Source organism: Somniosus microcephalus, chromosome 27, assembly GCF_052327205.1.
Source record: "Somniosus microcephalus isolate GS21.2 chromosome 27, FLI_Smic_1.0, whole genome shotgun sequence".
Classification (NCBI taxonomy): Eukaryota; Metazoa; Chordata; class Chondrichthyes; order Squaliformes; family Somniosidae; genus Somniosus; species Somniosus microcephalus.
In genome coordinates, this window is record NC_141013.1 from 3,998,211 (window position 1) to 4,012,340 (window position 14,130).

Consider the following 14,130-nt stretch of genomic DNA (forward strand, 5'->3'; position numbering starts at 1 on the left):
ATTCTGAGGGACAGAATTAGTCTCCACTTGGAGAGGCAAGGATTAATCAAGGATAGTCAGCATGGCTTTGTCAGGGGGAGGTCATGTCTAACCAATTTGATTGAATTTTTCGAGGGGGTGACTAGGTGTGCGGATGAGGGTAGTGCAGTTGGTGTAGTCTACATGGACTTCAGTAAGGCTTTTGACAAAGTCCCACATGGGAGACTGGTCAAGAAGGTAAGAGCCCATGGGATCCAGGGCAATTTGGCACATTGGATCCAAAATTGGCTTAGTGGCAGGAGGCAGAGGGTGATGGTCGAAGGTTGTTTTTGTGACTGGAAGCCTGTGTCCAGTGGTGTACCGCAGGGATCGGTGCTGGGTCCTTTGCTGTTTGTAGTGTACATTAATGATTTAGATATGAATGTAGGAGGTATGATCAGTAAGTTCGCAGATGACACGAAAATTGGTGGAGTGGTAAATAGCAAGGAGGGAAGCCTCAGGCTACAGGACGATATAGACGGGTTGGGTAGATGGGCAGAACAGTGGCAAATGGAATTTAACCCTGAAAAGTGTGAAGTGATGCATTTTGGGAGGACTAACAAGGCAAGGGAATACAGAATGAATGGTAAGGCCCTAGGAAGGACAGAGGATCAGAGGGACCTTGGTGTCCATGTACATAAATCCCTGAAGGCAGCAGGACAGGTAGATAAGGTGGTTAAAAAGGCATATGGGATACTTGCCTTCATTAGCCGAGGCATAGAATATAAGAGCAGGGAGGTTATGATGGAGCTGTACAAAACGCTAGTTAGGCCACAGCTGGAATACTGTGTGCAGTTCTGGTCGCCACACTACAGGAAGGATGTGATTGCATTGGAGAGGGTGCAGAGGAGATTCACCAGGATGTTACCTGGGCTGGAGCGCTTCAGCTATGAAGAAAGACTGGACAGGCTGGGGTTGTTTTCCTTAGAGCAGAGAAGGCTGAGGGGGGACCTGATTGAGGTGTACAAAATTATGAGGGGCATAGATAGGGTAGATAGAAAGGAACTTTTCCCTTTAGTAGAGGGGTCAATAACCAGGGGCATAGTTTCAAGGTAAGGGGCAGGAGGTTTAGAGGGGATTTGAGGAAAAACCTTTTCACCCAGAGGGTGGTTGGAATCTGGAACTCACTGCCTGAAAGTGAACCCTCACAACATTCAAGAAGCATTTAGATGAGCACTTGAAACACCATAGCATACAAGGCTACGGACCAAGTGCTGGAAAATGGGATTAAAATAGACAGGGCTTGATGGCCGGCGCGGACACGATGGGCCGAAGGGCCTCTTTCTGTGCTGTATAACTCTATGACTTTCACCCTCACTCACACATACACACACTCTCTCTCTCTCACACACACTCACATACACTCTCTCTCACACACACTCACTTACTCTCTCACACACACACTCTCTCACACACACTCACTCTCTCACACACACACTCTCACCCTCACTCACACGCACACACACTCTCTCACACACACTCACAGTCTCACACACACACTCACAATCTCTCTCTCTCTCACACACACACACTCACACTCTCTCTCACACACACTCGATCACACATGTACTCTCACACACACACACACTCTCTCACACACATTCACTCTCCCTCTCATTCTCTCTCACATACACTCTCTCTCACACACACTCACTTACTCTCTCACACACACCCACTCTCACCCTCACTCACATGCACACACACTCTCTCACCCTCACTCACACACACACACACTCTCTCACACACACTCACACACACACACACTCTCTCACACACACTCACTCACACACACACTCTCTCACACACACACACACACTCTCTCACACACACTCACTCACACACACACACTCTCTCACACACACACTCATAATCTCTCTCTCTCACACACACTCACTCACTCTCACACACACACTCACTCTCTCTCACACACACTCACACTCTCTCTCACACACACTCGATCACACATGTACTCTCTCTCTCACACACACACACTCTCCCTCTCATTCTCTCTCACACACACTCTCTCTGTCACGCACACACACTCTCTCTCTCTCTCACACACTCACACACACACTCTCTCTCTCTCACACACACACTCACTCTCTCTCACACACACTCACACTCTCTCTCACACACACTCGATCACACATGTACTCTCTCTCTCACACACACACTCTCCCTCTCATTCTCTCACACACACACTCTCTCTCACACACACTCACACACACACTCTCACACACACACTCTCTCACTCTCACACACACACTCTCTCACACACTCACACACACACTCTCTCACTCACACACACACTCTCTCACACACACACACTCACACACACACTCTCTCACTCTCACACACACACACTCACAGCCCATGATTTCAGCTGCCCCGTCAATGGGAGCTACGAATGGCCCAATCCCAGATACTCTCAGCCAGTCTCAGCACTGCATCACTAGTCTGCCTCTATGTCGCTGCTGTTTGTGGGGGGTTTTTTACATAAAGGTGCCAGTTACAGAGTTTTTATTTATTTATTCATGCATTCATTCCTCATCTGCTGGTAGAATCCCTGTCTATACCACAGTTGTACTTAAATCCTCTTTAACATTCAATTGCTGGGATTAACGTTCACAGAGCAGGTTTTGGTGAAATGAGACAAGCCTAGTGGGAGCAATTTACTCTCAGTTCTTATTAATAAAGCTGCAAAGTCACACCGACAGTGTGCTTTTGTTTATGAAATATTTGAGATTATTTTATTGAGAAGCCCAGTGAGGGATCGCTCTTTCAGAGAGCAGGCACGAGGGGCTGAATGGCCTCCTTCTGTGCTGCATTATTTTATGATTTTTCTGAAGTGGAGTCACTGTTGTAATGTAGGAAACACAGCAACCAATTTGCGCACAGCAAGCTCCCACCAGAGTAGTAGCGTTAACTGGAGCAACAGACTGGGGAGGATTCACCGTGCATGGTGACGTCAGGAACATTTGATGGAAGGTTCAGTGTCTCGAGTGAAACCGTAAACAGGCTCTTACCCGCGGAGTTCGCTAACACCGGGCTGGAGCTTTAAGAAGCCGCAGATTGGAACAGCCAGAGGAGGCGGAAGGACTGGGGAGGAGTTCGGCAGCGTTTGAACTCCTGGGAGTGAATGAGTCAGAGCGGGAGCCGGAGCGATGAGTCTCGATGTCGACTCAGCGAGGATACGGGGCAGAGAAGGAGCACACAGGAGGATCAGAAGCTTGCGATGGAAGCATAGAGGAGAATGAGAGGGGTAACCAGAACACAAAGAAAGACAAGGTGGTGTGTCTTCATTATAAAGAAGGAACTTGCATTTCTATAGCGCCTTTCACAACCTCAGGACGTCCCAAAGCGCTTTACAGCCAATGAAGCACTTTTTGAAGTGTAGTCACTGTTGTAATGTAGGAAACACGGCAGCCAATTTGTGCACAGCAAGCTCCCACAAACAGCAATGTGATAATGACTAGATCATCTGTTTTTTAGTTATGTTGATTGAGGGATAAATATTGGCCCCAGGACACCGGGGAGAACTCCCCTGCTCTTCTTCGAAATAGTGCCATGGGATCTTTTACATCCACCTGAGAGCAGATGAGGCCTCGGTTTAACGTCTCATCCGAAAGACGGCACCTCCGACAGTGCAGCACTCCCTCAGCACCACACTGGGAATGTCAGTCTAGCTTTATGTGCTCAAGTCTCTGGAGTGGGACTTGAACGCACAACCTTCTGACTCCGAGGCGAGAGCGCTGCCCACAGAGCCACAGCCAATACATAATAGTGTGGGCGCTATTGTAATGTTGGGAAATCCGGCAGCCAGTTTGTGCACAGCAAGATCCCACAAATAGCAGTGACATAAATGACTTAATCATTTAGTTTAATGATGCTGGCGCGAAAGTTGGTTTTTCACATTCAGATCCTTTCTCTGATGAACCACAGCTGGAGTTTAATCGTGTTACAGATTGAGGTGCCTGGGTTCAGCTCCTGCCCGTGTCTGTCTGCACTCTTAACACAGAGGAGTGATTCGCTTGTTAAATGGTCTGTGAACATGTTTTTAAATAGATTCCGCTGAGTGACACTGACATGTGCAGCACAACATGACCGAGCTGGATCCTGATCACACCGGTCTCCACAGCTGGGAGCCTCCCGGGAGATGGACTGATCCTGCGAGCCGATCGTTTGGGGACCGTGAGCTTGTAACTAATCAGTCACACCAACAGTGAGTGCAGGGTTACAGGTGTCAGCCGTGACTCAGTGGGCAGCACCCTCACCTCTGAGTCAGAAGGTTGTAGGTTCAAGTCCCCACTCCAGAGACTTGAGGACATAATCTAGGCCGACACTCCCAGTGCAGTACTGAGGGAGCGCCGCAATGTCGGAGGGGCAATACTGAGGGAGCGCCGCACTGTCGGAGGGGCAGTACTGAGGGAGCGCCGCACTGTCGGAGGGGCAGTACTGAGGGAGTGCCGTACTGTCGGAGGGGCAGTACTGAGGGAGCGCCGCACTGTCGGAGGGGCGGTACTGAGGGAGCGCCACACTGTCGGAGGGGCAATACTGAGGGAGCGCTGCACTGTCGGAGGGGCAGTACTGAGGGAGTGCTGCACTGTCGGAGGGGCAGTACTGAGGGAGTGCTACACTGTCGGAGGGGCAATACTGAGGGAGCGCCGCACTGTCGGAGGGGCAGTACTGAGGGAGCGCCGCACTGTCGGAGGGGCAATACTGAGGGAGCGCTGCACTGTCGGAGGGGCAGTACTGAGGGAGTGCTGCACTGTCGGAGGGGCAGTACTGAGGGAGTGCTGCACTGTCGGAGGGGCAATACTGAGGGAGCGCCGCACTGTCGGAGCGGCAGTACTGAGGGAGCGCCGCACTGTCAGAGGGGGAATACTGAGGGAGTGCTGCACTGTCAGAGGGGCAGTACTGAGGGAGCGCTGCACTGTCAGAGGGGCAGTACTGAGGGAGCGCCGCACTGTCGGAGGGGCAGTACTGAGGGAGTGCTGCACTGTTGGAGGGGCAATACTGAGGGAGCGCTGCACTGTCAGAGGGGCAGTGCTGAGGGAGCGCTGCACTGTCAGAGGGGCAGTACTGAGGGAGCGCCGCACTGTCGGAGGGGCAGTACTGAGGGAGCGCCACACTGTCGGAGGGGCAGTACTGAGGGAGTGTCGGAGGGGCAGTACTGAGGGAGTGTCCGTTGTCAGTACTGAGGGAGCGCTGCGCTGTCGGAAGGACAGTACTGAGGGAGCGCCGCACTGTCGGAGGGGCAATACTGAGGGAGCGCTGCACTGTCGGAGGAGCAGTACTGAGGGAGTGCTGCACTGTCGGTGGGACAGTACTGAGGGAGTGCTGCACTGTCGGAGGGGCAATACTGAGGGAGCGCCGCACTGTCGGAGGGGCAGTACTGAGGGAGCGCCGCACTGTCGGAGGGGCAATACTGAGGGAGCGCTGCACTGTCGGAGGGGCAGTACTGAGGGAGTGCTGCACTGTCGGAGGGGCAATACTGAGGGAGTGCTGCACTGTCGGAGGGGCAGTACTGAGGGAGCGCTGCACTGTCAGAGGGGCAGTACTGAGGGAGCACCGCACTGTCGGAGGGGCAGTACTGAGGAAGCGCTGCACTGTCAGAGGGGCAGTACTGAGGGAGCGCCGCACTGTCGGAGGGGCAGTACTGAGGGAGTGCTGCACTGTTGGAGGGGCAATACTGAGGGAGCGCTGCACTGTCAGAGGGGCAGTACTGAGAGAGCGCTGCACTGTCAGAGGGGCAGTACTGAGGGAGCGCCGCACTGTTGGAGGGGCAGTACTGAGGGAGTGCTGCACTGTCGGAGGGGCAATACTGATGGAGCGCCGCACTATCAGAGGGGCAGTACTGAGGGAGCGCCGCATTGTCGGAGGGTCAGTACTGAGGGAGTGTCGGAGGGGCAGTACTGAGGGAGTGTCCATTGTCAGTACTGAGGGAGCGCTGCGCTGTCGGAAGGACAGTACTGAGGGAGCGCCGCACTGTTGGAGGGGCAGTACTGAGGGAGCGCCACACTGTCGGAGGGGCAATACTGAGGGAGCGCTGCACTGTCGGAGGGGCAATACTGAGGGAGCGCTGCACTGTCGGAGGGGCAATACTGAGGGAGTGCTGCACTGTCGGAGGGGCAATACTGAGGGAGTGCTGCACTGTCGGAGGGGCAATACTGAGGGAGTGCTGCACTGTCGGAGGGGCAGTACTGAGGGAGCGCTGCACTGTCGGAGGGGCAGTACTGAGGGAGCGCCGCACTGTCGGAGGGGCAGTACTGAGGGAGCGCTGCACTGTCAGAGGGGCAGTACTGAGGGAGCGCCGCACTGTCGGAGGGGCAGTACTGAGGGAGTGCTGCACTGTCGGAGGGGCAATACTGAGGGAGCGCTGCACTGTCAGAGGGGCAGTACTGAGGGAGCACCACACTGTCGGAGGGGCAGTACTGAGGGAGCGCCGCACTGTCGGAGGGGCAGTACTGAGGGAGCGCCGCACTGTCGGAGGGGCAGTACTGAGGGAGCGCCGCACTGTCGGAGGGGCAGTACTGAGGGAGCGCCGCACTGTCGGAGGGGCAGTACTGAGGGAGCGCCACACTGTCGGAGGGGCAGTACTGAGGGAGTGTCGGAGGGGCAGTACTGAGGGAGTGTCCGTTGTCAGTACTGAGGGAGCGCTGCGCTGTCAGAAGGACAGTACTGAGGGAGCGCCGCACTGTCGGAGGGGCAATACTGAGGGAGCGCTGCACTGTCGGAGGAGCAGTACTGAGGGAGTGCTGCACTGTCGGTGGGACAGTACTGAGGGAGTGCTGCACTGTCGGAGGGGCAATACTGAGGGAGCGCCGCACTGTCGGAGGGGCAGTACTGAGGGTGCGCCGCACTGTCGGAGGGGCAATACTGAGGGAACGCTGCACTGTCGGAGGGGCAGTACTGAGGGAGTGCTGCACTGTCGGAGGGGCAGTACTGAGGGAGTGCTACACTGTCGGAGGGGCAATACTGAGGGAGCGCCACACTGTCGGAGGGGCAATACTGAGGGAGCGCTGCACTGTTGGAGGGGCAGTACTGAGGGAGTGCTGCACTGTCGGAGGGGCAATACTGAGGGAGTGCTGCACTGTCGGAGGGGCAGTACTGAGGGAGCGCTGCACTGTCGGAGGGGCAGTACTGAGGGAGCGCCGCACTGTCGGAGGGGCAGTACTGAGGGAGCGCTGCACTGTCAGAGGGGCAGTACTGAGGGAGCGCCGCACTGTCGGAGGGGCAGTACTGAGGGAGTGCTGCACTGTCGGAGGGGCAATACTGAGGGAGCGCTGCACTGTCAGAGGGGCAGTACTGAGGGAGCACCACACTGTCGGAGGGGCAGTACTGAGGGAGCGCCGCACTGTCGGAGGGGCAGTACTGAGGGAGCGCCGCACTGTCGGAGGGGCAGTACTGAGGGAGCGCCGCACTGTCGGAGGGGCAGTACTGAGGGAGCGCCGCACTGTCGGAGGGGCAGTACTGAGGGAGCGCCGCACTGTCGGAGGGGCAGTACTGAGGTAGCGCAGCACTGTCGGAGGGGCAGTACTGAGGGAGCGCCGCACTGTCGGAGGGGCAGTACTGAGGTAGCGCAGCACTGTCGGAGGTGACGTTAAACTCTTTCTGCTCTCTCAGGTGGATGTAAAATATCCCATTGCACTATTTCGATGAAGAGTAGGGGAGTTCTCCCCGGTGTCCTGGGGCCAATATTTATCCCTCAACCAACATCATTAAAACAGATGATCTGGTCATTATCACATTGCTGTTTGTGGGATCTTGCTGTGCACAAATTGGCTGCCGCGTTTCCTCCATTACAACAGTGACTACAATTCAAAAGTACTTCATTGGCTGTAAAGCGCTTTGGGGCATCCTGAGGTCATGAAAGGCGCTGGAGAAATGCAAGTTCTTTCTTTGACAGGCATGAGCTCTTGGCCAATGACACCGGTGGGGTGAAGGGTATCCGCCAATCCCTGAGCTGGAGAACGTCACCGCTCTACGGGAAAAATAGAGGGATTTCAAACATCATATAAAGAAACAAAGGGGAGGGTCTGACTGTTGGGATCCCTGAACAAACAGAGAAAGAAGCAACTGGGTATAAATCTCATGGTCAGACTCACTTTGCAAACAAAATGTATTCACATAAAAGGGTGCTTATAAAAACAACTCTATCTAATGTTTATTTTTAGAATGGTGCCCAGTTGGTGAGACTCTTTACACCAGTGCCCAGGTGAGACTCGCTCTTTAAACCAGTGCCCAGGTGAGACTCGCTCTTCAAACCAGTGCCCAGGTGAGACTCTCCCTTTAAACCAGTGCCCAGGTAAGACTCTCCCTTTAAACCAGTGCCCAGGTGAGACTCTCCCTTTAAACCAGTGCCCAGGTGAGACTCTCCCTTTAAACTAGTGCCCAGGTGAGACTCTCTCTTTAAACCAGTGCCCAGGTGAGAGTCTCCCTTTAAACCAGTGCCCAGGTGAGAGTCTCCCTTTAAACCAGTGCCCAGGTGAGAGTCTCCCTTTAAACCAGTGCCCAGGTGAGAGTCTCCCTTTAAACCAGTGCCCAGGTGAGAGTCTCCCTTTAAACCAGTGCCCAGGCGAGTCTCTCCCTTTAAACCAGTGCCCAGGTGAGACTCTCCCTTTAAACCAGTGCCCAGGTGAGACTCTCTCTTTAAACCAGTACCTAGAATGTGAGACTCATTTTTTTTTAAACAATATAAGTTGCAGTAACAGATTTAATTTTTTCGGAAGGTTTAACACGAGCCTCCAACTGGTCTCTGGGGTTAATGATGTATTCACAGTTTAGATGCTTTAGAAAGTGAATGGGCCACTGATTTATACAAACTGTGAATAATGTTGATCCTCTCTGACTATGGAGCAGACTGCCAGCCTCGGTGCATCTTCACCCTGCCGACTTACTGTGTAACTCTGGAAGTGATTTAGAAATGTGACCCAATATTATTTCCTCGCCGTCCACATTCAGCTGATGGATCACAGAATGGATCTAAAGGTCGGAGGGTCGAGTTTCTGTGAGTTATATCAGCATCATCCGGATGGAATCGGCCGAACCAGCACAAAAGAGTTTTAAACCGCTTACGTTCGTGTTTTCCGCGATCTTTTCCACTGGTTCAAAAGTCAATTTGCCCGAAGCAGTTCCCGCCCACAAAACCAGGCCCCGCCCCTGGTCGCCATGGCGAGTTACCGCCGATTGCACCCATTTGGCGGGGTTCCTCGCATCGCGCCCGGAATCTCGGGTGCCCGGGCACCCCGTGGTCGCATGGCTCCAGCGCCAGTCACTCGTACCGGCAGTGACCAGCGGTCAATTCAAGCCTCGCTCAGGACTGCTCCCCCTGCTGATAACACAATGGGATAAAAATTCGGTATCGCCCCGTTTGGGACGCAATTATTGGCCGGGCACAAAGATTAGCGCCTGCTGCTAATTATCGCCTCCGACTGCAAACTTGGCTTTTATCGGCACTTTGAGGTGATTGGAGCGCTAAATCAGGCGCTACACACCTCTCTTAAGGCGCTAACACCGAGGAGCGAGGCGCTACCTCAGAGCGCTGGCGAAGCTCATGTGATGTCAGTCAGCAATGGAACACAGACACACTGGCGCCGGCCAGTTCTTAAAGGGGAGGGTCGATCTTGCTCTCCATCCACACCCTGCTCATTGCAGCCTTGAATCTCGGCCTGGAGAGACCTGTATATCAAATCTGCTGGAAAGAACAATGGAGAGGCCCAGGGAAAGAGCTCAGAGTGCAGCCCCCACAGTCTCTTCTAAATCGATACAAGGAAGGGCAAATCAAAATGAACCTGCAAAGTGCTGCTCAGTACCCAAAACTCCTCCACACAGCGTTGAATCTCTCCAGAAGTCTCTCTCTCTCTCAGAACGCGTGGTGCAAAAATGTCACCACCAAAAAAAGGCAGGAAGCGGTCGCCTTTAAATAGCGCTCCCCCAGTACCTTCCCGACTGCAAAACACTCCCCTCAACCTGTCGTTACTAGCAGCAGGAGGTAAGGCAGGGGGCGCCACTCAATATCCGGTCCAGGGTGCTACCGGAGTGTTGCGCACTTGACTGACGTCACGATCTGTGGGCGCAGGAGATCGTGGTGGTAGTGTTTAGCGCCGCCACAAAAAGTCTAGTTAATTTCGTGAGCGGCGCAAACATCGCCGCGCCCGGGCGCTAGTTGCTTTGCGCTCCATTAGCGCCCACTTAAGGCGCTAACTGGAGGCGCAAAGCAATCGAATTCTTCCCCCAATTACTTTAAATTCAGTTTAAATGAGTTCAAATTCTGCCAATTGATCTGCCCGTGGTGCGTAAGACCCGTGATCACCGACGGGCCTGTTTCTTCAGCCGCCGCAGTTACTTGAACACATTTTCAGTTTAAGTTGCCTTATTTCCGAGGCCCCATTGGCCACGTTCGGCAATAATCGATTCCCATCGGTTACGCTGCTCGATGGCGCTAATTCAGGGGGGATTTCACGTTTGGGATTATGCAAATGAGCTTGAGCGGAACTTGGGCAAAACCTGCCGCAATTCCCCTCCCCCCCCCCCCCCCCAGCGGAAACTCCCGGCCCAGTGCGTTCATCCAGGGATTTGTTCGCTCACGGTGACCCGGTCTAGTTTGGCCCAAACCCGCCGTGCTGGGACGGACCTTACCTTCCATGATGGAGATATGCACCGCTCTCCTGCGAGTCCTGGGCACACTGCTCAGTCTCGAGCCGTGAGAAATGGAGGGGCAACTTCGACTGGGGACCAGACCGGACCTGTGGAGGGGGGACACAAGCCCAGGTTGAAGGTGTTTCACTGTGACTGGTTTTTTGCGCGTAAGTTGACAGAACTGCCTGGTATTTTTGGAACACTCGCACACATTGTGACAGAGGCCAGTAAAAGATGGCTTGGCGGACGCCCATCCCCCCACCCCAACCAGCCCATGCAGGAGAGGCAGTGAGCGGAGGCTCGACGCGGCAAAGGCCAAACCAGAAGATTTTCATGTCGCTCCACACCAGCTGCTAACAGGGCGGCACTGTCATAGGAAACATAGGGACGGGAGGAGGCCATTCAGCCCCTCGAGCCTGTTCCGCCATTCAATCAGACCATGGCTTGCTCTGTATCTGCCTCTCAGTGACCAGCCCTTGAAAACTAATTTTACCCTACAGATGAATTGATAAGAATGAATTAGCAATGTGAGATGGATATACAGGAAACTCTCTTTTAACCGGCAAAATTCAGGAGTAGGTTCAGGTAAGTTTTACTATATATTAGTGGCCGTGTAACCGGGGTTCCTGCACCTGTGGCCGTGTACGGGGCTCTCGTACCTTGGTAAGTATACCTCTCTGTAATCCAGACTTTTTGATCAACCGGCACCACGCCGGTCCCGTCGGTGCCGGATAAAAAAGAGTTTCCTGTAGAATGAGTCGTCCAAGTGTTGAGCAGAGGTTATCTGGAGCCTCGCAGTGTCTCCATCGAATTACCAACAGTGGCAGAGCAAGAAGTGAAAGCACCTTTTGCAGCTGCACCGTTACTGAGGGCATCACATTGCACTCCGCTCCTCCGCCCCTCCGCTCCTCCGCTCCTCTGCCCCTCCGCTCCTCCGCTCCTCTGCCCCTCCGCTCCTCCGCCCCTCCACTCCTCCGCTCCTCCGCCCCTCCGCCCCTCCACTCCTCCGCCCCTCCACTCCTCTGCCCCTCCACTCCTCCGCCCCTCCGCTCCTCCGCCCCTCCACTCCTCTGCCCCTCCGCTCCTCCGCCCCTCCGCTCCTCCGCCCCTCCGCTCCTCCGCCCCTCCGCTCCTCCGCCCCTCCACTCCTCCGCTCCTCTGCCCCTCCACTCCTCCGCCCCCCGCCCCTCTACCCCTCCACTCCTCCGCTCCTCTGCCCCTCCACTCCTCCGCCCCCCGCCCCTCCGCCCCCCGCTCCTCCACCCCTCCGCTCCTCCGCCCCTCCGCTCCTCCGCCCCTCCACCCCCCGCTCCTCCACCCCTCCGCTCCTCCGCCCCTCCGCTCCTCCGCCCCTCCACCCCCCGCTCCTCCACCCCTCCGCTCCTCCGCCCCTCCACCCCCCGCTCCTACGCTCCTCCGCCCCTCCGCCCCTCCTCCACCCCTCCGTCCCTCCGCTCCTCCGGTCCACCACTCCTTCGCCCCTCCGCTCCTCCGCCCCTCCGCCCCTCCACTCCTCCGCCCCTACGCTCCTCCGCCCCTCCGCCCCTCTGCTCCTCCGCCCCTCTGCTCCTCCGCCCCTCCGCTCCTCCGCCCCTCCTTCCCTCCACTCCTCCGCTCCTCCACTAATACACTCGGACTGGACCAGGAGCCAATGGAGGTAATCGAGCACAGTGAGCGGGACACGGGGCAGCAGAGTTTCGGATGAGCTGAAGTTTACGGAGGGTGGAATGTGGGAAGCTGGCCAGGAGCGTGCTGGAACAGTCGAGCCTGGAGGTAATCAAAGCTCTACGATCGAGACCATCATGATGGGCCCCACTCCCACTGGGATATCATCCGAGCACCGGCATCGTAGACGGGGACCTCAGGAGGAGTCTGGCGGGTGGCCTCATTCTGCTTGTCCCACCTCCTGGTCTGGTGTCAGTGCGGGGCGAAGGGGGACCAAAGATCCAATGCTAAGCGTTGCCGTCCCCGCTCCTGCTAGAATTTCTCATCTGGCAAGAAACGGGGCAGAGGCCGGACAGAACTGGCCTCCCAACCCCAGGAAATTCGGTCCCTCTGACAGGTGGGCCAGCGGTTTGGTTGGGAGTGCTGGATTCTCAGTCACAGGCGGCGGTGAGGTGGGCTTTGGCGCTTCGCGGTGCGGTCTTGCCGCGGCCCGTTAGTGCCGAGCTCCCTGGGGACATAAGGTTGTGACAACCAGGATCGGTCCATGGCCGAGGGGTTTGGAGCTTTGCTTCGGACCATTTGGTTTTTGCTACAAGCTCTGGAATCACCAGCGGCACACCAACCCCAGACTGATAACGTGGAACGTCACATTTCAGCTGTTGGGGGCGGGGGGAGGGGGGTGTAACTGCTCCGACATTCCCCTCGTCACTAACACACTGGGAGCTCTTAAACTGCAACTAGATATTTCACAACACACGCCCTCTGCTCACGCCCTCTGCACCCGCCCCCTGCTCACGCCCTCTGCTCCCGCCCTCTGCTCACGCCCTCTGCACCCGCCCCCTGCTCACGCCCTCTGCTCACGCCCTCTGCTCCCGCCCCCTGCTCACGCCCCCTGCTCACGCCCTCTGCTCCCGCCCCCTGCTCCCGCCCCCTGCTCACACCCTCTGCTCACGCCCTCTGCTCACACCCTCTGCACCCGCCCTCTCCTCACGCCCTCTGCTCACGCCCTCTGCACCCGCCCCCTGCTCACGCCCTCTGCTCACGCCCTCTCCTCACGCCCTCTGCTCACGCCCTCTGCACCCGCCCCCTGCTCACGCCCTCTGCTCCCGCCCCCTGCTCACACCCTCTGCTCTCACCCTCTGCACCCGCCCTCTCCTCACGCCCCCTGCTCACGCCCTCTGCTCACGCCCTCTCCTCACGCCCTCTGCACCCGCCCCCTGCTCACGCCCTCTGCTCACGCCCTCTGCTCCCGCCCCCTGCTCACACCCTCTGCTCACACCCTCTGCACCCGCCCCCTGCTCACGCCCCCTGCTCACGCCCCCTGCTCACGCCCCCTGCTCACGCCCTCTGCTCACGCCCTCTCCTCACGCCCCCTGCTCACGCCCTCTGCTCCCGCCCTCTCCTCCCGCCCCCTGCTCACGCCCTCTGCTCACGCCCCCTGCTCACGCCCTCTGCTCCCGCCCTCTCCTCCCGCCCCCTGCTCACGCCCTCTGCTCCCGCCCTCTGCTCACGCCCTCTGCACCCGCCCCCTGCTCACGCCCTCTGCACCCGCCCCCTGCTCACGCCCTCTGCTCACGCCCTCTGCTCACGCCCTCTCCTCCCGCCCCCTGCTCACGCCCTCTGCTCACGCCCTCTGCTCACGCCCTCTGCTCCCGCCCTCTCCTCCCGCCCCCTGCTCACGCCCCCTGCTCACGCCCTCTGCTCACGCCCTCTGCTCACGCCCCCTGCACCCGCCCCCTGCTCACGCCCTCTGCACCCGCCCCCTGCTCACGCCCTCTGCTCACGCCCTCTGCTCACGCCCTCTGC

General features: G+C 56.9%; 1 protein-coding gene across 3 annotated transcripts in view; it reads right to left on the minus strand.

Annotated features, from left to right (window-relative positions):
• The window catches only part of frmd5a (FERM domain containing 5a), a 276,610-nt gene that overhangs the window by 34,593 nt on the left and 227,887 nt on the right, over positions 1 to 14,130 (minus strand). For all 3 annotated transcript variants that reach the window (XM_085968386.1, XM_085968385.1, XM_085968387.1), the window contains one exon: positions 10,660 to 10,766. In XM_085968386.1, coding sequence (XP_085824512.1) covers positions 10,660 to 10,766 — 107 coding nt within the window. The remainder of the gene's footprint in view (positions 1 to 10,659; positions 10,767 to 14,130) is intronic.